This window comes from Podarcis vaucheri (genome assembly GCF_965113315.1).
Source record: "Podarcis vaucheri genome assembly, chromosome: 8".
Taxonomy (NCBI): Eukaryota; Metazoa; Chordata; class Lepidosauria; order Squamata; family Lacertidae; genus Podarcis; species Podarcis vaucheri.
In genome coordinates, this window is record NC_138766.1 from 42697137 (window position 1) to 42722755 (window position 25619).

Sequence of the window (25619 nt, forward strand, 5' to 3'; positions counted from 1 at the left end):
CTTCATGGTTGGCATCCTTCCCCCAGAGACATCGCCTGTCACCTTTGCAATGTAGCCACTCTTGGCAGGCCTGGGCAGATGGAATTTAATCTCTGGACAGCTCTCAAGCTTCCTAGCTATTAACCCTGACACTGTTCAGCATAGCTAGTCAAAAGCCAGTTCCGAGAACATTAGTTTGCATGACATATTTCCTTGAGAAAAATTCAGCTGATTAAAGCCTTCTAATAACGTTGGGTTGTATTCAAGCAGCATAAATGTAGGCAGCTTGCACAACATTTTTCTCTCTTCCCTTCATTTCCCACTGCAGCCCCCTGTACCCTCATCCCTCAACCCCTGCTTCAATGATTTGGAGAGACCTATAAAACAAACTGTATCCAAGCTGAATTTTGCTTTTTGGGTCACACTTTTGAGTGGTTCTGTTCACTAGATGCTACCACTAGCAGAAGAGTTTCCTGTTCCTCCCACTTTCTCCTCTAGCCCCCTGAACAGCATCAAAACAGCTCTGGAGGTTGAGAGACAAGGAAGTCTAGTTGCACCAGTGAAAAAATGCACATGGAGAACTGGATACAACCCTGGGTGTTTCCTTAAACTGAAGTAAAGGTAAAGGTAAAGGTAAAGGTACCCCTGACCATTAGGTCCAGTTGTGGCTGACTCTGGGGTTGCGGCGCTCATCTCGCTTTATTGGCCGAGGGAGCCGGCGTACAGCTTCCGGGTCATGTGGCCAGCATGACTAAGCCACTTCTGGCGAACCAGAGCAGCGCACGGAAACGCCGTTTACCTTCCCACTGGAGTGGTACCTATTTATCTACTTGCACTTTGACGTGCTTTTGAACTGCTAGGTTGGCAGGAGCAGGGACCGAGCAACGGGAGCTCACGCCGTTGCAGGGATTCGAACCACTGACCTTCTTATTTGCAAGTCCTAGGCTCTGTGGTTTAACCCACAGTGCCACCCGCGTCCCATTAAACTGAAGTAGACTACTAAGTTTAATTCGGATGATTGTCAGAATGGCTGATGGAAGTCCAAAAAAGAGAAAATTTGTAAAGTGGAAATGTTTGTCTATTTTTCTTTTGCTGAAAATTAATAAATATATATATATATATATAAATAAACTGAAGTAGACTACTATAATTCCTGTGCTAAGGCTGAGAGAGAGATAGTAATGTTCCCAAGGCTGTTCAATGAGTCTTTGACTATACAGGTGTTTGAAATCACTTTCCCTAGACAGGCTCAACCTGCTTTTTAAGTGATGGAGCCAGTCACTTTAAAAGCTGTAGTTCAATTTTCTCAAGCATACAACAAAATGAGGAGGATTGCAATAAAAACCTTTATGGCAGAGTAATTTAGGGAACCTGTATAGAAGTACAGCCTTATATACTAAAATAATGAATAAGTGTAAGATGTCTAAAACAAATAGTGAAAACAATATGTTTTATCAGATGTACTGCCCCATTTTCTCTTTCTTTCAAGCTGCCAAGCTTGGGAGAAATTCTAATCAGGACTAAACAAAGGCAGGCAGGCATATAAAAAGGCTATAAAAAGGCCTTGCACTTCATATCATTTTGAGTTTGGTAGCTGTGAATCCTCTGGAACTTTCATCCTTTCCCCCAGTCCCAGATGACAAAGGGACACACTTCATGTATTAAAAGGTGATCTCTTCTTATTTCATCATATATTTTTCAAGGGGAGCCCCGGCACCTAAACATGATTTCAGTCTAGCTCCAATAACACACTGCATGGTTAGCACTGCTGCCCTATAAACAGACAGAGCTCAGGCCTTTCAATTGTATTTGCTCTTTTACACAAGTATTTGATAAACATTCTATGAACATTCACAGTACTTTTGAATCACATTAAGTTATTTTGAAGAGCTCCTTTTTTGACCAACCTAGAGTGAGATATACATATATATGAAAAACAGCAGTGTGTGTGTGTGAGAGAGAGAGAGAGAGAGAGAGAAAGAGAGAGAGAGAGAAATATTTGTAGGCTGAAATACATTTTCAGCACTTACATTGCAAGGATATAGCTACAAAGATACAATTTTATAAATGAATGCACCTCCAGTAAAGAGAGGCTTGGGAACAGATTTCTGCAAAATGCACATCCAATATGCATCCAACATACACATTGCTTCCTTTCTGTAAATAACTTGTTCTGCAAAGCGTTTGGCGTAATTAATTTAATTGGAACATAAGCTATGGATTGTGGATAATAATGGCTTCTTGTCTTCTACAAAATATTTTGCTTACATAATCCAGTTATGATTTCATGTGTAGTGCTGGGAGTGGGGAGTATATTTTAAGGCGATTTAAACACAGGGATACAACAAAATCACTGAAATGTAATTATATGGGCGCATACTGCAGGGTAGAAAGAATATTTATGTTTTAAAATATTTGTATTATGCTGTGCCCCAAAGGATTTAAATCTGTTTACAGCTACAACGTAGTAACAAATTGGTGATATGTTGATTTGGCTGCTCAAGGGTCCTTAGCAAAGTGAAACTGCACATGAGTAAAGACTTTCACAAGCAATGCATGGCCTATGCATACATAATGGGAGTGCACAGACCATTCCACATCAAAGTGAACTTAAAAGTTCCTTTCCCAAGCTTTGTCTTGAACCCAGAAAATACCAAGACAAGTCAATCCAAATGACAACAAAATATGCTCAGCAGTATCTAACTAAGCTGTACTTAAAAATATACTCATTGAAATTAATGTGCATGTCTAACTTAGGTCTACTAGTTCCAGTGGGTTTACTCTGGGGAGGAAAGGGGTAGTACTTCTGCTGGGGACATGACATGCTCCTTCTAGAGTAGTCTGTCCACTTTTGGAGAGTTCCACTTAGCTCTCACCTGTGGCTCAGGGAAGGGGTCAATATGTGACAGCAGCTACACCATAAGAGGGTAGCTTATGGGTCTTAAACCTTCAGTGAGTTAGAGACTTCCCCTACATGCAAAGACAGGCTTGGGTCGAGAAGACGAGACCAATACTGGGCCCAATGTTCAAGAAGGCAGTTACTGCATGTGCTGTAGAGGGAAGTGAGGGGCAGGTGTGACTCATCAACCTGAGAAGGTGGCCCATCTAGGAGAAGGAAAACTCTGATCCTAAACTTCCACTATATTCATTCATGAGAAAGCATTCAGGAGTAAATCCCAAGGGAAACTCCATACCCACTGCATTGCATGATGTCTTTAAGAGAAGAGGCGCTAAAGAGTAAACCCTGCGCAAATCCAGAGTAGAGTCCCTAAGGCAGTTGAATGGCATCTTGTACGCCTCCTTCTGGCAACTACTGCAACCAAGCTGGTGAAAAAATGTATTGCTCTGCTTTCCTCTGGACCACATCAGTGAGACCAAGAGGGGGAAAATATTGTCATCTGGGGAGCCCAAGACTTGCCCCCTGAAGAGGTCATTTCAGTGCTGTTAATGAAGCAAAAACAGTGTGAGTTACTGGTCTCTGCAGCCCCAGCAGGCACTGTGATTCTCCAGTGGTTTGGCTCCACCCCGGGAGGCATACTTCATTGTCTCTTGAGAACGATGGAAGCCAACAACAACTCTGAGAAGAACTTAGTTTGATACAACCCAAGGTGTTTTTTCTATCTGGGAAGACAGTATTTTTTTATATATATAGATATAAGCAGCAGCAAAAGTAGGAAATGAAATGCAAAATTACCTCACAGGACTGTTAGATGCATCTGGGTCATGAGCTGCAACAGTTCCAATGATGGTGCCAACTTTAGCTGCTTCAGACACTACCATAGTGTACAAACGCGAGGTAAATATAGGTGGTTCATCTACATCCTCCACAATGATCTTCACTGTTGTCATATCACTGAAGGGCCCAAGGCTTAAAAAACGAGGATCAACTTGCTTATTTGCTGCTTCTATTCTCAAGGTGTAGCTGGCCTTGGCTTCATAATCCAGCTCCTACAGAGAAAAGGTGATTTAGAAGTTTAAGCAGCAGAGTCAACTTCTAAATTATAATCAGCCAGCTCTTTGACATGCAAATATGAGTGAATAATATGTAGGCTTACCATTCCTAAGTACAAAATGTTACTAGTGCCACAATGCCAATATTTCTCACAGTCTGAGCTAATTCACATAAGAGATCCCCCCCCACTCAGCAACAGAGATTTTAAAAGTCAACCCACACTGAGGTCCAAATGGAATAAGGTTCTGTGAAAGAGCATCTGCCACACCAGTAAGAACACTAAATAATCCAGCTAATTGGGGAGCTAAATGTAGTCTAGCTAAATGGAGAGCCAAGCAGAAATACCTAGTCTACCAAACTTTAGGCAGAATATGGTGACTTCAAGAGAGGATTACATCAAAGAACTCTTAAGTAGGGCTCCTCTTGTGTTTGGTCCATAAGCTACAGTTAGGTAAAAAAAAAAAAAGTAAAGGTAAAGGACCCCTGGACAGTTAAGTCCAGTCAAAGATGACTATAGGGTTGCAGTGTTCATCTGGCTTTCAGGTCGAGGGAGCCAGCATTTGTCCACAGACAGCTTTCCAGGTCATGTGGCCAGCATGACTAAACTGCTTCTGGTGCAACGGGACACCGTGATGGAAACCAGAGCGCACGGAAACACCGTTTACCTTCCTGCCACAGCGGTACCTAATTATCTACTTGCATTGGCATGCTTTCGAACTGCTAGGTTGGCAGGAGCTGGGACAGAGCAATGGGAGCTCACCCTGTTGCGGGGATTCAAACCGCCGACCTTCTGATCGGCAAGCCCAACAGGGTCAGTGGTTTAGACCACAGCGCCACCCATGTCCCAGAATGCGGCAGCATGATTGTTGACAGGAACGAGACCCTTTCAGCATGCAGCAGCCTTGCTTAGAAATCTAAACTGCCTGCCAATTTGTTACTGGGCCTAATTCAAGACGTTATTATTAGCAAGTAAAGCACTCAGTAGCTGGGGATCAGATTGTGAAGGACTGCCTCACCCCATACATGCCAGTTCAACCACTTAGAAGTGCCAAAATTTGTTGATTTCACACATGCAAGAAACTGAACCTTAAGTGTGGCAGCACTTACACTTTAGATCTCCTTGTCTATTGATATATGGCAGGTTATTGTTTTTGGTGACTGCTGCAGACTTTTTTTTTCTTACTGCGATCCTACCTAGGCACATAATTTTAGTATGTGATTTTAGTAAGTAGCAGTGTTTTGAAATTACTGCCTTTTCCATTTTAATATGTTTGTGTAACTTGTTTTTAATGTTTATTTTTATTTGTGTTTTTAATGAATACTTTGAACTATCCATTGTAAAGCATTAGAGGACCTTTGTTCTAGTAAGCAGTGTATACATTTTGTTAACTAAATGAATAGAATGCAGTTCCACGGAGCTTCTACCGGGACATGGTTGCATAATGCAAGAACACTGCATAATGTTGTGTGCATTGGTAAGTAAACTGTCTCTTTGTATTGCTATTTTTTAAATTTAATGTACATATAAAAATTATTTATTATTATTATTATAAGGTAACAGCATATGTTTTCAGGAGAAGAAATGAAGAAAAGAAACCAGAATTTGCTTAATAATTGATTGGTTTATTTGATATTTTTACACATTAACTTTCAAAATGTGGGTAATTAGAAAACAAGATAATTATTTAATGAGAGTAAATAATGGAACTCAAGCTAACAATAATAAATCATAATAATATTTTTGAGTGTGTGAAGCTGTTTTCAAATCATATAAATCAGCCAAATGGTAAGCAGTTGAACTGCTGCTAATGTCACAATCAAACATGTAAATTAGATTGATTAAGAAGAATGGTAGAACAAATTGCAGTTAATGTTGCTATCACAACACTTCACAACGTAGGAGGTAGCAGATCAAATAAGTGCCTACAAATTACACAAGAGGTCAGGTAAGGACAAAAAATGGATTCAAACTGTTTGGTAAGCGGCAGCAGGACTTGGGAAGCCACTTTTGGTGCCTTAGTATGTATGAAAACAGCATAAACAGTGAGGGGAACCCTATCTGAAAAACCTGCAAAACTTCATAAGGATAGGTCCAGAGATTAGAGAGTTATGATAAATGAAAGCAGCTGATCAGAGCCTTCCACATCTCTCCTAAAAGCACCATGAATGAAAATAAAATGAAACTCCCGTTGAGGTCATTCTGTGGCTCGAAACCAGAGCTATCACTCACAACGGCACTTCTCCCGTCTCCCAACAATCATACATAACATTATCGTTATGTGATGCCCTGGGCTCTTTTCAGAGCAAGGGCAAGATATAAATTGAATTTAAAAAATAAACAAACCACCAAAGTTATATTGGGTGTTGGAGGTTTTCACAAACTGTCTGTGTCTTTGTGTCTCTTTGACTAAGACCCCAAGTTTTGGAAGGGGTCTGATTCAGTGTGTGGAGCTATGGAGGACATGTCCTGGGTCTTTCCAAAGTGCTTTGGTTCGGGGTTTAGAATTCATACCAACTGCACTGCCTAGGAAGTTGCAGATATACACACATACTTCAACCAACATATTATTATCACATTTGCTATTTTATTTAGCAATGCTGTGAATATGGTGCATTATGAATTTTCCCATTGGAATTGCTAAGTAACAGAACTGTAAACCAACCTGGGATCATATGATGAATGTTTGGGTTAAGAATATAATAAAGAAGTAAATAATTACATTTCAACAAGTCTCAATCACTGCTGTTTTTGCAAGATTGTACCAACTGCAAAAACAAGAGTGAGAATTGCTGAAATGTATAGATACATCATGCATACAGTCTCGTAAAACTGCTTCATGGAAAATTATTACAACAAAAGCAGCCAGTTGGAAAAAGTGAATGGAGTATGAACTATTGCCAGTTTTTCAAGACATTAAGTACTTGATGTGAAAAAAAACAAAAGAAATCTATTTAAAGCAGCCCTCTTGTAAGTTTCCTAATAAAAATACAGCAGACAGAAAGAGTTTGATGACTATAGCATAATGCTCACTTGACATAAAGACATACAACAATTGCTAACTAACTCTGTTCTTTCCTGAATCAGAAATAGACATGCCTAATTGTTTTTACTGGGTTAAGAGGTACTCTTACTATGTTCAGACAGCATGTGGCACCATCATTTAGCATGAGAATGAGAGCTTCAAGTGTGGAGTGTCCATAGGATAATGCCAGAAAATGTCAGAATGGAGAAATGTGTTCCGTGGATTTGTTAATGTTTTAATGTCTTGCATTGAACTCATAGAGGAAAGCGGATAATGTGACAAGAACACCAGTACTCTAGTGTTTTATAAATTGCAATAGTTTATTGTTGTAACAGGTAATAACAGAAAAATTTTTATGGGGGCAGGGGAGAAAAAATAAATTATATACTGTTTAAGAGCATGGTCAGGCAGTGTCACATGTGAGCATGGATTGATCATGCTATAGGCCTACACTGGGTGTTTCTGACTATTCAAGAGCCATGTGCCAGCCGCCCAGTCTCTCTACTGCCGTCAAGCGAATGCTTGCTGGTAAGTGTCTAGGGACCTCTCTCCCACAGTTGTTAATCAGTAATGGCTGCCATATACAACATTCAGCCCATCCCACAGAATTAGATCCTGCTCACCCTGAACTAACAGACATCTTAGTTGGCTAGAGCATCGTGCTGATAATACCATGGTTGCAGGTACGATCCCTGTAAGGGACAACGACATATTCCTGCATTGCAGGAGGTTGGACTAGATGATCTCAGGGTCCCTTCAAACTCTGTGATTTCATGTAGCAATAATTAAATGGCTCCATCTGTCTGACAGGACTCTTGCTCTCAAATACTGGATCAGATGGGGGGGGGAAATAGTCGTTTTATTGATTTTCTCATGAATGAAACGATGAAATTTTGCAGTGACATAGTGGAAAGCAAAGTAGCTCTTACAATGCAGAAAGTTTTAGAGAGGCTTTAATTTCTAAAGATGCTCCATCAAAAGGGTTGTTTTTTGTTTTTTGTTTGTTTTGCTTCACTTTGACGCTAATGTTTATTTTATAACAACCATCATTTAGCTGGCATTCACTTTACCCCTTCCTGACCATAACTGGAATATGGGGATTGTTAGAATAGCAAGCAAACAACTCACAAATCACTAGAACAGTGCTGAAGGTTAAAAAGACAAAGCATACTTTGGTTCTTCCTTCAGCACAGTGAATGGAGCTTGACAGCTTCATTAATATCTGTGCATTAGTGGTATCTGATTAGATTCTATGCCTCATCCATTCAACTTTTTTGAAAAAAAGTGAGCATTTTGTCTTGTCTGAAGGAAATTACAAGGCAAGCCCTCTCTGTTGAAGAAGAACAAGAGAAGGAAGGAAGGAAGGAAGGAAGGAAGGACTCGATACGCAGTTATTCTTCAAAGGAAGCTGTCTGAGACTCTCCTTTTAAACAAAACTATATGACAACTATCAAATGATATAATTCACGGTAATCTATCATTAAAAGGCCTGTTGCTGGAGAATCATTTCCCCCCTTTTGGTTAATCTTAACACTAATCAGGTTTGTGCATCTGTCAAATGAACAAGAGTCCCAGGAACCTTGTTCCATCAGGCAATTTCACTGGGGATTATAAAACAAACAATGCAATAAGAACAAAGAGACTAAAATCAGAAAATTACAACAATATTGAAATGCACTTACGCATGTGCACACGCATACACACAGAGAGAGAGAAAGGAAGGAAGGAAGGAAGGAAGGAAGGAAGGAAGGAAGGAAGGAGACTGCAATACTGTCTTCAAATAACAAAAGTTATGAAAACAAAACTGTTTTCTGTGGCACATACTCAGATTAAGAATCAACTAGATTTCCCTAAAGGGACCATCTATTCCTATCTTCCCCATTGAACAGACTGAGAAGGAAGGGGAAAGTAACTCCCTCATTTACAGAATCATTCATTGTTCATGGAACATCAGTGACAATTTGTCTACTGCAAGGATTCCATATGTATAGAACAAAACCACAGGATGATTGAACTTTCAGAATTCGTCCTTCATTCTGTCCATTCAACCATGGAACTACAACATTTCTTTCTTGGCACTGTTGATACATTTCTTGTTAACCCTGACATAACTACTGAAGGTTACTCTATCCATTTTCAATTAATGTATGTATGCTGACATTCGATGAAATCACTTCTGATATTTACCTTTTAGCTGACTAAGGCGGCGCGGGGGGGGGGGGGGAGTTCTACATAGCTGAGAATTCTTAATGTGTGTTTTATGATCAAGGCATCCTTCTCTTGATTTCCAATGTTCAGACTGTGAGTTGTTGGTTATGTAACCAAAAATGGCATCACCCCACATGTGAGATGTCAGCAAGATTGGGAGAACCCCAAGGTTTTCAGAAGAACAAAAATATTCAGAGCCCCCCCCCCAGGTGGGAACCCCAAAAAGAGACCAATAGAGACTATGTCTGAGTGGCCATGGTCTGCTAGCTGATGGTTAGAGGAGGTGAGGTACAGAAAATGGGGTGAAGGGGAATGAAATGACTGGTATCCCAAGCAGCAGTGCTCTATAATACAACCTTTGGTTGCAGGTCTCACTGGTATTTATTTATCTGTCTTATGGCTGAAGCCTCTTCTTTGCATAAACTGAAAGTGAGATGATGTTACTTGTGTACCGTGACAGAAATAATGAAGTGAGGTTACCTTCTGTATTGTAATGATTCCTTCTTGTGTCTCTTTGTCCACTAAGATTTTGAAAACGGCCAAGCCATCACCATCCACTATTTTATATTCCATTTCAGCATTCGGTCCCACATCAGCATCTGCAGCCTTTAATCTGGCGACCACCGAAGCCACGGGTAGCGATTCAGGGACATTATATTGATATGATCCTGTAAAGTTCAGAACAGTCCCTGGATTTTCATCTGTTCATCAATCAATCAATCAATCAATCAATCAATCAATGACCTCACATAGTTTATAGCGGAAGGGTTCTAAACATAATACATTTGGTATTTCTTTAAAATGCCATGAGGGAAAATGTTCTTTCAGCCTTGGCCAATCTGGTGCCCTCAAGATGCTGCTGCTGATTGTGAAGATGACTGAAATGCAGCTTCCATCAGTACCAGCCAGCATGTTCATCTAAAGTGCTCCATGTTGTTGACGACTGGGTGATTTAATATCACAACACCAGCATTCTCTCCTCTGTGCCCTCTATAGGACAGTGTTCATCTTTCTGGTGTCCAAAAAGGACCTGCCACATTGTACAAGTAGACTGCTGCTACCCTTCCTTCCATCCACAATCTATTCTAAAAATTATTTTTGCCACCTTCCTTGCTTGTAGTATTTAATGTCACGTTGGAGGAGGGAAATATTCATAGGTCAGGCTTTGTTACATCCACTCCAAAATAGTTAAATTTTGCTCACAGTATTATTTGAATCTAGGGGTGGATCTGTCTATTTCCAGTCCATGTCTCTTTCAAATGCATGCATTCATATGCCTGCTCCTCTTTAACCTATGTTTTTTTAAAAAAAAAACAACAACACCTACATGGAAATTTATATCTATTGTAACATATTTCCTTGCAAAATATACATTTTTAAAGGTATTTTCTCTCAAAATGCTCATTTCTAAATGTGTTTTCTCCTGAAGTATCAATTTGCAAATGCATTTTGAGTCAAAAATGTTCTGGTCTACACATTAGTTCAGGATGTGCAGATCATATCTGTTTTTATTGGAGTTTGCAAGGAACAAATTCTTAAAGCTTTGCTATTTGAGTCCATTCCTCCAACATTATTCCACTCTCACAACTATAAATCCACATAAGCAAGTGATGCATAAGTAAACTGATGAAAATAACATCTAAGAAGGAAAAATAACACTTAACCTAACTTTCCTACCAAGGCAGACTACAGCCAATGACATTTTCTCTTGAGTATATCTCATGTCACCAAAGAAAAGAATAAATCCATTTGTAAAATAAGAGATAAGTCTTAATTGTGTCTTAAGGAGACAGTTTCCTGGCTCTTCATGCCATGTAATTGAGATAAATGCTATTCTCGCAAAGGCATCCTTCTTCTCCTGTGAAAACTCTAAACCTGCGGCTCAAGCTGAAATTGATACAGATTGCAGCTTAACAAAATGCAGGCTGAAGCCACTAACATTCTCACTTCGAGAAGCTGAATCTCTGGTGTTTTATTATTACCCAAACAATTCAAGGGGGGGGGGGAAGAATCTAATTCCCAGTCTTGCTTTGATTGGCTTGTTTCTTTTCATACCCACTTGAAAACTGACCAGATTGGGCATGCATATGTTCCTCACATTAGTCTAATTCACTCCTGCAATGACTTTACAAGAAAGGTGGAGAAGAGCAGCAGACTGTGTATAAACAGGCTAGCTCAAGTCTGGAAATAAGCTCGTTTCTTTTCCTTGCTTAGTTCAGTCATGAGCCACCTTGGTCAAAGCAAGTAAATTGAGGGCAGATTGTTTTCTAGTTCTTCCCAGATTGATTTTTCTATGAAACTCTCAGTGTCTTTGGGGGGGGGGAATTGACAGAGATAGTCAGGCAATGCGAGATGCACACAAGAACAACTATGCATCCACCTACACAAGGTATTTTGATGCACCTTATAATTAATTACAGAAATACTGTAATCATAAAGTCAGAAAGAAATCAAGCATCCTCAAGTACTGGAAACACACGTCGATGCACGAAAAAAACCCAAAGGGATCCAAAAGATGGAGAATGGACATTTGCATAACCCCTCAGAATATGTATAGGGTGCAATGGTCAGGCATACTATGTAGTGCAGCCAACACACTTGAACAGCTGGGAACCTGAAAGGCTCACTACTGGACTTGAAACTAATGTAGATTTAGTTTTGTAAGAAATATAGTCTTCCTCATTTATCATCCACAGAAACTTACTGCGAGGAAAGCGGGGAGGGTTATCGTTGACATCTGTAAGGGTGACGGTGACAGAGGTGGTCCCAGAGAGCCCTCCATTCTGACCAACCATATCTTTCGCTTGAATGACAAGTAGATACTGGTCTTTTGCTTCTCTGTCCATATTGGGAAGCGCGGTTTTGATAATACCTGGAATATGGCAAAATGCATATAAATGAAACAGTGGCAGAGCTACATTTCCAACTCAGAAGCATAGCGGGGAAAATATACACCAATCAAAAGATAGACAGAGTACACTGAAGCAGGGTGGCTAGCCTGTGGCTCTCCAGATGTTGATAAAAAACAACTCCTATCAGCCCAAGCTAGCATGGTCAATGATGGTGCGAGCTGAAGTTCAGCAACATTTGGAGGGTCACAGATTAGTCACCCTTGCACTAATGTAAGGGATTTGAACTGATCCAACATGTCAACAGGAACAATCCCAAAAGACAGGCCTTATTACTAGGAATGTTGACTAGCTTTGAACATTCACTAGTGGGATATAATGTGATCTTAGCCTTCTCTAACTGTGCCCTGCATGTTAATAATGCAGTTGTCAATGTTTCCAGACCTAGGACTCACCTTTAACTTCAACCTGCTGCATGGCATGCTCTAGATATAGAAGTGTGTGTATATTTTTGCCCCTGGTTGTTTCTCCCTTTCTTCCCTTTGTCTCTTTCTCCATGCTTAGCCATCTTTCTTTCCCTTTCTCTTTAAACAATAATAACAAGGAAAAAAGAATATAGTAGTTGTGCCCCTGAAGACACCCACTGTAGCTTGTTCCACAACCCAATTTTCAGTCCAGACCTGTGCTACACAGAATGTGAAAATATACATTGTGGTTAGACTCATGTAGCTGAAATAGAGCACCCTTAAAAAACATGGAACTCCTGTGCTTCAGCATTTACTATAGAGCTGCATGTTGTGCAAGTCAGAACTACCTTATATACCCCATCACTCCTGTTTTAATGAATTTAGCTTACAGCCATACATATAGTCAATGTACTGTATAAAGAATGGCTGTATACATTCATAACCCGAACACTGAAATGGAAAAGTACAATACTTCAAAGCATATGCAATCAAGAGACATGTTCCCAATATATTACAAGCTAACAATAATAAGGGGGGAAATCTATAAGTGCTATAAAGTTTAAACACGCTGGTTCATTTCTAAGACAAACATGATCCATAGTTCATGTTAAAATGTCTGCTGCACCTCTCTTGCTTATGAGCATTTAGCAAGGACTTTATTTTATTTTTTAATTTTGGGGGGTAGGCTACTTTCCACCCACTTGCCATTAGTTCTAAGCTTCAAAAGACTGTTTTGTCTCCATGCTGCTGGAAGCCTCTGTCGGGAATCTTGGGCAAGCACCTAGAGCAGCATTTTCAAACCCAACTCCTCCAGAGGTTTTGCACTGCAACTCCCATCTGTCCCAGGCTGCATGGTCAATGATCAGGGATGATGGGAATTAAAGCCCAAACTATCTGGAGGGTATCCAGCTGGGGAACAGTAGCCCAGAGACAGACCATATAATGTTAATACACACAACTTGCTTATGGAAAGACATAGATGCCATGCAGAAGCAATTCCATCTTTTTCAAGGTGGTCACTGGGTTCTCATACTTTGCCTTGTAATGACCTGTCATCTTCCATATATGTCATTAGACAGATGAAGGATTGATATGGTCTGTGCATAGATGTCTCGAGGGTTATGGAGATTCATTTGCAAAATGAGAGCACTCAAGATCCAGGAAAAGGCTTACTGTGGACATCCGCCCTGTCATGCTATATATTCTCTACCACAAAGAGGAGAACAAAAAAAGATATGCCATTCAACACTTGGTGGATGTCATGACCCTTGAGTTGCATTCCCCCTTTTCAGGGGATGAGGGTAAGAATTTGGAGACAAAACGACCTCAGAGTCAGCCCATTGTGTCAGTACCTCTCTGCTGCTCTTGTCTGCCTACACAGGCTCCAGCTCAGAAGCCCTAGTGGAACAACAGCCTCCTCTGATCCACTGTAGTCAAGGACTTCTAAAAGAAGGGAGGGAGGCCTAGCTACTGAGATAGGACCACAGCTCCCATTTAAGGCTCAGTCTGAGAAAGACTTGCCAGTGAAACAGCATTTGAACTTTTCTCTTAGGAATCCTGAGCCTGAACAGAGCTATCCCAAGCCCCAGTGCCGCTGAGGCCCATCAGTCTAAACAGAGCAGTTTCTAAACTTCCAGGCTGCCACAATGAGTTTCCTAATGGCTCGAAATGGTAAATGGCCTCACAGATCCTTGATGCTATGAATAATCTTGTATCACACTATGCATTTCAATGAAGCTATCTTGAATTAGCTAATATCTTTAAAGCAAACTTAAAAAAACAATAACCACTTCTAAAGCACTCACTATAATTAGGAAGCTTTGATATAGTAATTGAAACACTGTATTATCTGAACTAGTTTTAGTTTTATCCATTTGGTCATCTCTGTGCCATGTGTAATTATGGCTTGAAATGTAAAGGGAGGAGAGAGAAAAGCTAGCTTGTCATCATTCTGCTGTGCAGTTAAGTATCAGATAAATAAATATTCCTCCTCAAACCAGGAAGGCTTTATGACTATTTCATGCTTGTTACACGGTCCAGCTGGTGTCTCTGATTTCCAGAGAGATGGGCTTTTACTCTACCACTGCTACATGTCAGCAGAAGGGAAACATAAAATACATGGATAACTGAGAGGTGCATTGGGGCTTCTATATCTCCTTGTAATGTTTGCAAGCTCTTTAGTTACAGTTTTATTTATTTCCTCTTCTTTTGAATTTAGAACAGCCCATTAATCTTCCCTGTGCTGAAAGGACAATTTTTAAAAATAAAATAAAATAATAATAGCTTTATTCCATCCATACTAAACAGGCTGGGAAGGCTAAAAATGGTTCCCTTGTGTTATTTTTGTCAATCTGTCCTTCTTTAAATCATATGCTGACCCCACAAGCCTGTGGGATGTCTCCCTTCATGAAGAATGTAATTAATTGTATGACAGGCTACGGCAAAGTTGACAAAACAGATCTGAAGGAGTGCGAACAGTCAGACTCATTAACTGCTGAAGGAAGGGCAAGAAACAATAGGCTGAAAATTACAGAAATAAAGGCAATTTCAAGGCTTGGCTGAGTAGGCCCAAGGCCCCTCTCCTGTCACATTGCCCATACTTTATCAGATAAAATCCCTGAAACTCTTTGCTCTAAGCAAAATGAAAGTGGCAAAAGCACCTGTATGTATGAGGACTTAATTATGCTTGCTTGCTTGCTTGCAGCCTGCCCATCTGGTGTGTGGAAACGGGTTTGTGTTGTTCTATGAATGACAAGTGCAATGTCATGTTCAGAATAACCTCTTACTTTGGGGAAAATAATAATACCACACACACACACACACCACACGTTTGTGTGTGTTTCTCAAACAGTGGTCTGGGAGTCACCAGTGGGCCTTGGGCCATGGTCAGGTAGGCCCAAGAGTCACAGCCTGCCCTGTGTCTCCTCACTCGCCCCCAGCCATCCCACAGCCTTGTGGTATGACCAATGCATGCACCAGCAACACCTTGCATGCTGAGGAAAAGTAGCCAGAGGAGATGTTGAAGGAAAGTAGAAAGAGAAAGAGAGATGGCTGAAACTTAACAAGAACAATAGAAGATTTTAGAGGTTTTGTTACAATCAAGCAGTATATAAATTTTGTTAAATAAAAATATTTATCTATTTAATATAAGCAAACAAACTTTGAATAGAAAGTAAGGCGACAAGGGAGAAAAGCTGTTCTGGGGCAGAAAGTGAGTCTTAAAGCACCAGAAACTTGACCCTTCAACCAAATGATTTATGCTTCTGCTTGGCAGCCCTGGCTTCTGATCTTTTGTCTTGACCTTAGAATGTTCTGGCATGCTCTATTTCATGATTCCCACTTGCTCCTGCCTATGATACTGTCTGCTCTTTGATACGACCAATGACCCAGTATGGCAATGTGGCCCATAACCCTTTTAGCATTGACACACACCAATTGTTTGCGAGCCTCTTGCATACATTCATTGTGCAAAATCAATGTGGGTCAGCAGAAGGGAACAACATGGAAGTGACAGGTTCCACCACTGATTGGTACACATTTATTATCTTTGCAGCAAGCCCCTGTACATATAGCAGTATGCACAGAGGGCTATTTCCACACGATTGATTGTCTGTATGATCAGAGAACCCTACACTTACTCATTTTGCACAGGTGAGTATTTGTAAGGAAGAGATTCCAGAGTGCTCAAAATTGGCACAATGACTAAGGGAGATACTTTACTTAAGAGATAATCATAAACATTGCCACATTTTAATTTCATTGTTCATTTCATTGCACACAGGTTGTACATTGACAATAAAGGTATTATTATTATTATTATTATTATTACTACTACTACTACTACTACTACTACTACTACTACTGGACAGTATTTTGAATGTAGGAAATTTCCTCTGAAAACTGCACCATGCAAACTGTAGAACTCAGGCTCTAACTCTGAAGTACAAACAACTCTTCACAAAGATAAGACATAAAAAACCCAAACCCATCCTCTTAGAATATTTGGAAGATTAAAAAAAAAAGTCTCAGGAAACCTGCTGGAGTGCAGATAAATAAAGCTGGGGAAATGGATGAGATCACAATGGGGGGGAAAGGTAGAGATGAATACAAATAATTTCAAGTATTTACATGTTTCAAATATATACTTGTTATTACAAAAACCAAACACATTTCAGGGATGTGGAAATAAGAACATAAGTAAGAACATTAAAACCCCCAAACTGTTTTGCAGTAACACACATCTAATAAAAGCTAGACTATAAATTCCACATATCCAAATATACGGTCCATGCATGTCAATTGGGAAAGAGAGCCACAATCACAGTGAGAACTTTGATTCTCTCCCACTCTGCAACGGCTCTCATGCCAAAAGAGACAAGGTAGTTTTAAAATGACCAGTGGCCTCAAGATAAAGGCTACAATCTTACACATACCTGGCAGTGAGTCACAGTAGACCCAAGGAGACTTACTTTTCAGAAGAAAAGTAGACTGCATTTTAAGGCTGAAATCCTATACACACTTACCTGGGAGTAAATCCCATTGACCTCAACTGGACTTACCCACCCCAATGGCTACAGCACCGTGTCCCTCCCAGCTCCGCTGCTACAATCAGGCTTAAAAGAAGCCTCCAGTTGTAGACAAATCTTTTTCAAACTTAACTGTGGCACAGTTGTTTTGACTTTGAGTGTGGGGAAGGTCACAGCTGGGGACTGGCTTGTGTGTGTGTGGAGAGAGAGTGAATATGTGATGTGTGTAGCTGCAAGGTTGCTTGCCACAGTTTCTCAGGTTTCCAAATGTATCCACAGGCAAAGCCTGCATTGGAGGATAAGAATTGTTTTACCAAATCAGCCTAATGTCTATTGAGTTTAGCACTCCATTTCCAACAATGGCCAAGAAGATAACTTTGGAAGTAAGGACATGATGATAATTCCCTGCTGTTTGACTCCTGCATCTGATATTCAAAGATGCTGGGTTCCCCCCCCCCCTTCTTATTGATTTTATGTTGCCTCATGATGGCTTCATGCTGATTTTACACTGATCCTTAGCTGATATAGTTCCTTCCTATTGATTTTTTTTTTTTTAGTTTTGATTGTATCTGACCGGTTTTGGTTTTTTTAAGTAATAATAATTGTGAACCACCCGGAGACCATGTTTAATTGGGTGATATGTATTTTCCAAATAGCCATAATCAACAAATAATAATAAATACTCTTCCATTTCGGTCCCATTTAGCCTTCACAGCCATTTATCGATCTACTTATCCACAAACAGCTTTACTAGATGACAGCCTTTGCCTGCCTGCAATCTAGAGTTCAGTTAAGCTTTATTTGGATGTCCATGCTCAGATGACTTGAACTGCATGATGCTGGACAGCATGGCCCTGCATGCTTTCCTGTTTGCCCCTATGACAGCCCTTTCCCATGGGGTTGGGGACACATCTGCAGCAAGGCAGTCTGCCAAACCCATGCAAACTCTCTCCAAGAACTGCAACCATGACCATGAATAGGATTGCGGAGGGGACAATGTGGGGCAGAGGGACTGTACTTGAGGGACGATTCCAACAGATTCCACATGAAAAACACATATGTCCCTGCGGAGATGGCAGCACTGAATCAGTGGCGAATGCCGTCCTCACGTGCACTCTTTACAAAGACCTGAGGAATGAGATTATCGTGCCTCTTTTATTGACCATTCTGGGTCGCCCAGCCACTGCCACAGTGTCGTTTCTCCTGGCAGATCAAGAAAAGTTTGGATTTTGATATCCCACTTTATCACTACCCTAAGGAGTCTCAAAGCGGCTAACAATCTCCTTTCCCTTCCTCCTCCACAACAAACACTCTGTGAGGTGAGTGAGGCTGAGAGACTTCAGAGAAGTGTGACTGGCCCAAGGTCACCCAGCAGCTGCATGTGGAGGAGCGGAGACGCAAACCTGGTTCCCCAGATTACGAGTCCACCGCTCTTAACCACTACACCACGTTGGCTCTCGTGGAGCCAGAGGAGCAGATGACTGCAAAAGTTGCAAGGTTTCTAGCTGGGCCAATCAGAATAAGGTCCACTATTTGACTGCTAATTCAGGACCCTAAACTGTGTTTTATATAATTGACTTTTTATTTTGTTCTGTGTATATCACAATGTTTTTTGTTGCTATGGCTGACGGCTGATGCAAATAAAGTTTCATTCATTCATTCACAAGGTGAACATGGGCAGCCCTACTTTCCTGCATCATGGGATTATAGCGATAGTCAAATAGAGTGCACCTCTGTCAGAGAACTCTGGAGGTTCTTTTTAGTTTTCCCTGGTAAAAGCTGTAGATATGGGAAGTGTAAGAGCATTTACCTGTCTTTGGTTCCACAGAAAAATAAGGCTGTCCTTGAAGAATGCTGTAGACCACTCTGGCACTGTTTCCATATGTAGGGTCATCGGCATCAGTAGCTGTTACTTGTACCACAGAGGTTCCTGTGAAAATGTTCAGAGGAGAAATAATTAGTGCTATTTTTAGAGAAAAAGAGGTGCTGGAACTCACCATGAACATCTCCCTCATTCTCTTAGAATGGCATTCTGGCTGGGGGGGGGGAGCCTTGGTAACAGACTTCAACTCCCAGTATGGCTAAGATTCAGGGATGTTGACAGTTTTAGTTCAGCAACAACTCAAGGGCCATAAGTTCCCCATCTCTGTAAGAAATGGTAGTGATGGGATTAGATTATTTCTTCCATTTGCTGCTATAGAAAATGTGCCTCAGCCACCTGCCAAGGCAACCCAGTGAATTCAGTCATCACTGGCAGGACTTGCATGAGGATCATTAAAAGTAAAGGGGCTTCTGATGTAAAATGGTAGCTGCAATTTAAATGACTTCTGCCACCCCCCAGAAACAGTTGATCCTCTAAAAATAGAGAGGCGCTGAGCTTTTAATAAGCCTTTAAACCTATTTTCTTGCTGTTAAATTTTTTCCATCCTCTGCTAAAAGTGCTGATTTGATCGACTTTTAATGATCTCAGTGCTCCATGACTCCACAGGGAGATGAGAACAGAATGGCATGAAAAAGCTTTCCTCAAGTCACCTGTGTGTCAAGGTGACTTGCCCCAGACCATGACTGGAGTGAGGTGGTTGTTAATTTGCTGTGAACACTTAACCTTTGGCCTGTCTGATGAGATTACAAACAAGGCAATCCTTGACTAGAGGTAATTCACTATGTAAACATTTATTCACTCAGAAATTGACTTCTGCTACCAGCTTCATTAGAAAGGTACGGCTGTGAATTTTTCTAGAAGGGAACCAGAGAGTTGTCATTCTAAACACAATATTGACCTTTCACACCGTGCAGAAAAAGGAGGTTTTGTTCTCTCTGAAAACCCATATGCCTAATCTGAAGCAGTAAATCGTTAATAATCATAAAAAATGTTAAGTTTATAATAAAAATATACTTTCACTGCCCTTTGGTGAATAATGAAATTGGAAAACATAAAAAAGCTCTTACATTTGAAAATTGTTGTATCTAGGTTTTTTTGCTTAACAAGGGCTTCCTCATATATTACACTATAAACGTAATTGCATATGCCAGCACATGTGCAATGCTCAATAAAAGTATTCCCATATGTGTGTAGATTTCGACAAATCACATTAACTTATGCATGCAGACTTTTCGGTAAGAATTTTCCATGGTTTTTGGTCATGTAATGCAGTAGTGTTTCCAGGTTTGGGGTGGGGGGTGGGGATGGGTAAAAATGGTCTCAGTGACCAATAAAGTATTCCTCTGATTTTGGTCATTAACATAGTTAAAGAAGGGGGTCTGCTCAATATTCTAGGTGGCAAGGTTACATTAAAGTAATATGTTTGAATGCTGAATGTTTAAATGGAAGTCTAGAGACAATGGATAAAACAAACACCATTAGCTGTACTACTGGATAAATATTTAATGCTTATTGTATTTGTATTTGTTTAAAAAGCAATAAAAATTGTTTGTTTGTTTTTAAGGATAAGCCTCAGGAAAATAAAATAATCATTGCCTCCTTTAAGGTCAAGTACTGGATGGGTCAAATATCCCAAATCAGTCTACAATGAAAGAACTGCTAATCCACAGAAACCATGGTTCCCCATCTCAACACAAATTAGCACAGGCTTCATTCTGAAGCCCTTACCTTCATTCTAAATCCCTTAAAGATTCTGAAACCCAAAGAATTGTACACCTATTTAAATAGGATACTAAATAGGATATTAAAACTTCATAATGGGTGTAGTTCTAAGCCAATTTAACAAGTTTATGAAAGTCATGTCCTGGTCTGATTCTCTAATTAATGAACTGCTCACAATATAATTTAGTAAATAGCCAGGACTGTTTATGCTTTATTGTGCAAATGTGTCTAATTGTATTAACTTCACTAGCAAGGCTCTTATCACTGCCAGCAGCACAGGAAGTGCATGATGTTTTTTCCTCTTTCAAAGAAAATGGGGAATGGGAATGAGGCAAGCTCAGCTCTGAAGGGAAGAACTTGCTGAATGACCTTGATCTGAGGAATATGTGTTTCTCAAGGAGAGGGTGACGCCTTATTTATTGACATCTGCTACTGCTGTGTTGTTGTTAAAATGTTCACCCTGCCTAATTTTCAAAGACACTCAAGGTGTTTTGCAGTCTAAAGCACTTCCCCCTGCACGTCACAAATACGGACATCAAAGTGAAGCCCCTATAATAAGACCCCAAAGAGCCATTGAAACGGTGACACGCACCAGCAAAAATAAAGCAATCTGGTAACATTCCTCAATTGGTAAGGCATGCCACAAGAGAAAAGATCTGGCCCTGATTGTTGCCAGTCAAGCTCCTGCCATCAAGGGATCTGGAGCAGGGTTTCAGACGTTGACTGTAGTGTGTGGAGAGGAATCTACAGAAAGAGGTGGTCATTGAGGTGCACAGATCCCACGTCATTGTGGTCCTAAGATTATACAGGACACTTGAGGAATTCAGAGCACATCAGAGGGAAGCACTACTGAAGTTCCAAACAGTATGTGCTGCAGCAGTAATTCCCTTGTATGACCTGCGTTCAAAACTTGTGCAAAGATTCTTTTGAAATAAGTGCAAAGATTTATGACAATGTGACAAAACCTCTCCCAATGAGCACTGGCAATCATGCTTTTCTCCAGAGTGTGCATAATATGTAACGAGTCCCAAACTTAGTAATATCAAATACACTCTTATGTTATTCTGGCAGTTTAAGTATCTCTGAGTACTTAAGTTTGATTTTTTCTGAGCGTGTCCAGAGTGTCCCTTCCCAAAGACCCTAGCCTTTAAACATGTACAAAATGTTTGTTACTTTACAAGATGATCTAGCTTCTTTAAAGGGGTGTGTGTTAAGGATATAAGGTCCTTTTTTTTTAGTATATGCAGGATGTTTCTCCCCTCTGATAGAAAACACCTCTTTGAAAGGTCTAAGAGCGGGTACATCTGAGCATATCCAGAGTGGCTCCAATTTATTTATTCTAAAAAGCAGTGATAGCATGTAACACTTTATTATTATTATTATTATTATTATTATTATTATTATTATTATTATTATTATTATTATTTTGGCTTGGCACTCTCCCATTCTGGGAACTGGACAAGAAAATGCAAATCTATCTAAGCCAGCAAAATTGTGACTTTTTAAACTGGATCTATTTATTTGCTATATTCTCTATAGTGATCATGGTAAGGGGCTCTATACTGTTAAGCTACTAAAGCTCATTCAATTCATTCTTTTGAATACCTGTGTTGTCATTTTGAAATGTACAATCTCTCCAGGAAGTGCTAACTGAACTCTCAAGACCAGCAGTTACTGACAACAATCCTTACAAATTCCTCCCGTAGTAAGCTCTATGTTTACTGCTGATCATTCTTAAGGGAACCACAGAATCATACATAACTGCAGTGACAGTTTCTGTAAGCCCACTAGGGGTGGCTTGTAAATCCTGCTGGCTTGCTAATGCCAGGTGTTTCTCTTGCAGACAATATTATGGATGAAGCCAGTCCAGATGCTAAACTCCAGGGGTCAAATAAAAAAATGGAGTTACTAAAATATCTCTTGATTGCCCAAACCTCTTTGCATGATACGTGTGGGAAATACACAGAAAATGTGGAAGGTGATGTATTAAATGTAAATCTAAAACAAGTGCAGTGCTTGGGGAGGTCTTGAGTGAACCTCTTCTAGACACAAGGGAACAAAAGAAGAGCCTACTGGATCAGGCCAATGGCCCATCTAAGTCCAGCATCCTGTTCTAATAGTGGTCACTCAGATGCCTGTAGGAAACAAGCAAGCAGGATTAGAGCACAACAGCAAGAGGGAAAAGGAAAATTGTATGGCGCTGTCCAACAGATTCAGCAGTAAGCCAGAGGAAGGTGCTGATCTGTGGGAAATATTCACAATCAGGCCCTACCCAATGACTGGCTCATTTAAACATTGGGGGTTTCCCCCCAGCTATGTAGGAGTTGTTCATAGAAAAGTTGCTCCCACATATACAAGGGCAACTGGAACACAAAATGGCACCAGAAGAATGATCAAATGCTGTAGGATGGGCAGCAAGGAAGAAGGCAGGGGAAAGGAGTAAACTAGCCCAGCCTACTCCCTTCTCTGATGCTCTTCTTGAAGGATCATCAAGCTATTATTTCTCATCAGCTTCCGATTCTTGGCATGAGTGGTGACCTGTATTTCACAGCATGCAGAATTTGAAAATGAGCCACAGGGGTGGCTAAAGGCCAGGGGTGGGGAACCTGTGGCCTTGTGGAAACTGTTTGATGCCAACTTCCATCACTAACAAATCCGTAGGGCCCCCAGTTCTCCATTCTTGCTGTAGGAAGAAGCACAATCCTGCATTCCTATAGCACCTTCCTACCAGGGGTTTACTACATCAGAGATTATCAGATCAAAGACTACAAAGACTACAATAAGCATTAACATAACACAGACAAAAAATAAGTCATAACAAGTAAAAACAGAGTCAGAGATTCAGGCTGCAAGTCTCAGATACATAAGTATAGGAATTCAATTGAACTTACTTCTGAGTTGATAAGTGGTTAGGAAATGAAGAGTTTCAATGCCTAAACAGCTCATTTGTCTCTCACCAGTGCTATTTTCCACTATCATTTTTGCTATACTTTCAACAGGCAACCTTTCAACCTTCATTTTACCTTCTCACAATAATCCAGTTGCAGTGATATTATGCCAAGGTCACATGAGCAGACCACTCCATACTGATTTGTATGTGTCTGCATATCACATGGAGGGGAAATGCTTTTGATCAGCAATCTTCCCAAATGCATTCTGAGGTGGAACAAGTACGAGAGAAGACTATAACATGGAAGTGTTTGCAGGAAGAGAAGCTGTTTTAGAAAGGTGATACTTATGAATCACCCTCCACGATGAAATGTGTAGGTCTGCACACTTGTTAGGAAGTCAAAACACATATTATTATGTGTTTATTATATTACTTTGCTTTTCCACTCTGTCTCGGAGGAGTAGAAATATGCTTGTGCACCATTGCTCCCAGCATGCCAAGCAACTGTTGCAAAGTTCATCACATGCACACACACAACACAAAATAAGCAGCACAAACAACTGTTAATATACCCAATATAGACAACTCTAAACAAACCATATAGCAAAGGATATATACATACATTCGACAATAAGCCTACTGCGGAAATCCCTGCACATATCAATATCCTTTTCCCTGGGCTGTGACAGATTATTTTCCACTGTGAGAAGCGAGTTTTGCACAGTGTTAATTGACTGGCCCTTGTGTCAATCACAAAGCAATGCCCACATTTGCAATAAGCATGATACTAATTGGTGGGTCGTTCTGCCATTCACTGGAAAACACACACACACACACTCCCCTTGTGTCATTACAACAGCAAAGTTAGGGGAAAGCTGAACCGGCTCCACAACATAACTCTCTGCACATCCTTCTCTTCTATGTGATTCTGCACAGATGTGGGCCAGATACATCCCTCCCTCTTCTTCAGAGAAGCACCATCACTGACGCATAACTTTTCCTGGAAAAGTTCCACTGATTTATTTTTTTTAAAATGTGTTGCAAAGTCACAATTTGCATAATGTGAGAATTGGCACAAACTATGCACCCTTTCTATATCTTTAACTGAGCAGGTCATGTGAGCTTATCACGTAAAGGGCTAAGGCTGCAATCCTATAAACACTTACCACTGAATGCTACTGAACTCAATGAGGCTTATTTCTGTGTCAATATGCATATGATTGTGCTGTCAACAACCTATTCTGCATTATTATTATTATTATTATTATTATTATTATTATTATTTTTAAAAACCATCCTTTTTTGGCATTGTAGAAAAGAAGAAGGTAGAATCTGATATTTTTACTCCCCAGCCCTCAGTATTTTTACATGGTTCAGAAGCATGAACTTATCACATGCATGAAGTGGTTTGATTCTATTTAAAAACTTGTAGTTGACATACCACTTCAGTGGAGCACTGAATAAGACATGATCTTCAGCATGTTATCCACACATACAGAAACCAACATACGGTACATATTTACTGAAGATGAGGCAGTCATCAAACATTGTTTTTTTGTACAGAAATCACTTATACACAGGGATCAACTGTCACATATGACAGTTGCACATTGGGAGTGGTAGGGTCAAAGGCAAGGAGGCCAGCAGTAGGTGGAGCCAGAGCTAGTGACAGGAATAATAATAATAATAATAATAATAATAATAATAATAATAATAATAATAAATTTTATTTATATCCCGCCCTCCCCAGCCGAAGCCGGGCTCAGGGCGGCTAACAACATTGGCTAAGAGCCAATGAGAGGCAGAGCCAACTAATTCTACTTTTATCCCTATTTTCCTCCATGCTGAATTGTAAATGGGTAACACCAAGACAAAGGAACTGGAAGCTGACAGACACTTCCACCCTGCTAAACTGGTTGTTATGCAGGAAGGCAGACAGCTGGGGGATGGCTAAGAGCAGACTTAAGTTGGTGGGAAAGTGTTTTCTTTGCCCTAATGGGCCAGCCTCCAAGTTACGTAAAGTTAAGTTTGGGAAGCCACAGTTAGTCATGGCTGTTTGTCATTTTAATAACTGAAGCGGTACTTGTTGCTGTTTAGTCGTTTAGTTGTGTCTGACTCTTC

General features: G+C 40.3%; 1 protein-coding gene across 4 annotated transcripts in view; it reads right to left on the reverse strand.

Moving 5' to 3' along the window:
- CDH7 (cadherin 7) overlaps nt 1-25619 on the reverse strand; it is a 123526-nt gene that overhangs the window by 24197 nt on the left and 73710 nt on the right. For all 4 annotated transcript variants that reach the window (XM_082235197.1, XM_082235198.1, XM_082235200.1 and 1 more), the window contains exons 4-7: nt 18815-18934; nt 11867-12034; nt 9643-9830; nt 3674-3927 (exon numbers count right to left, since the gene is read on the reverse strand). In XM_082235197.1, the coding sequence (XP_082091323.1) occupies nt 3674-3927; nt 9643-9830; nt 11867-12034; nt 18815-18934 (730 nt within the window). The remainder of the gene's footprint in view (nt 1-3673; nt 3928-9642; nt 9831-11866; nt 12035-18814; nt 18935-25619) is intronic.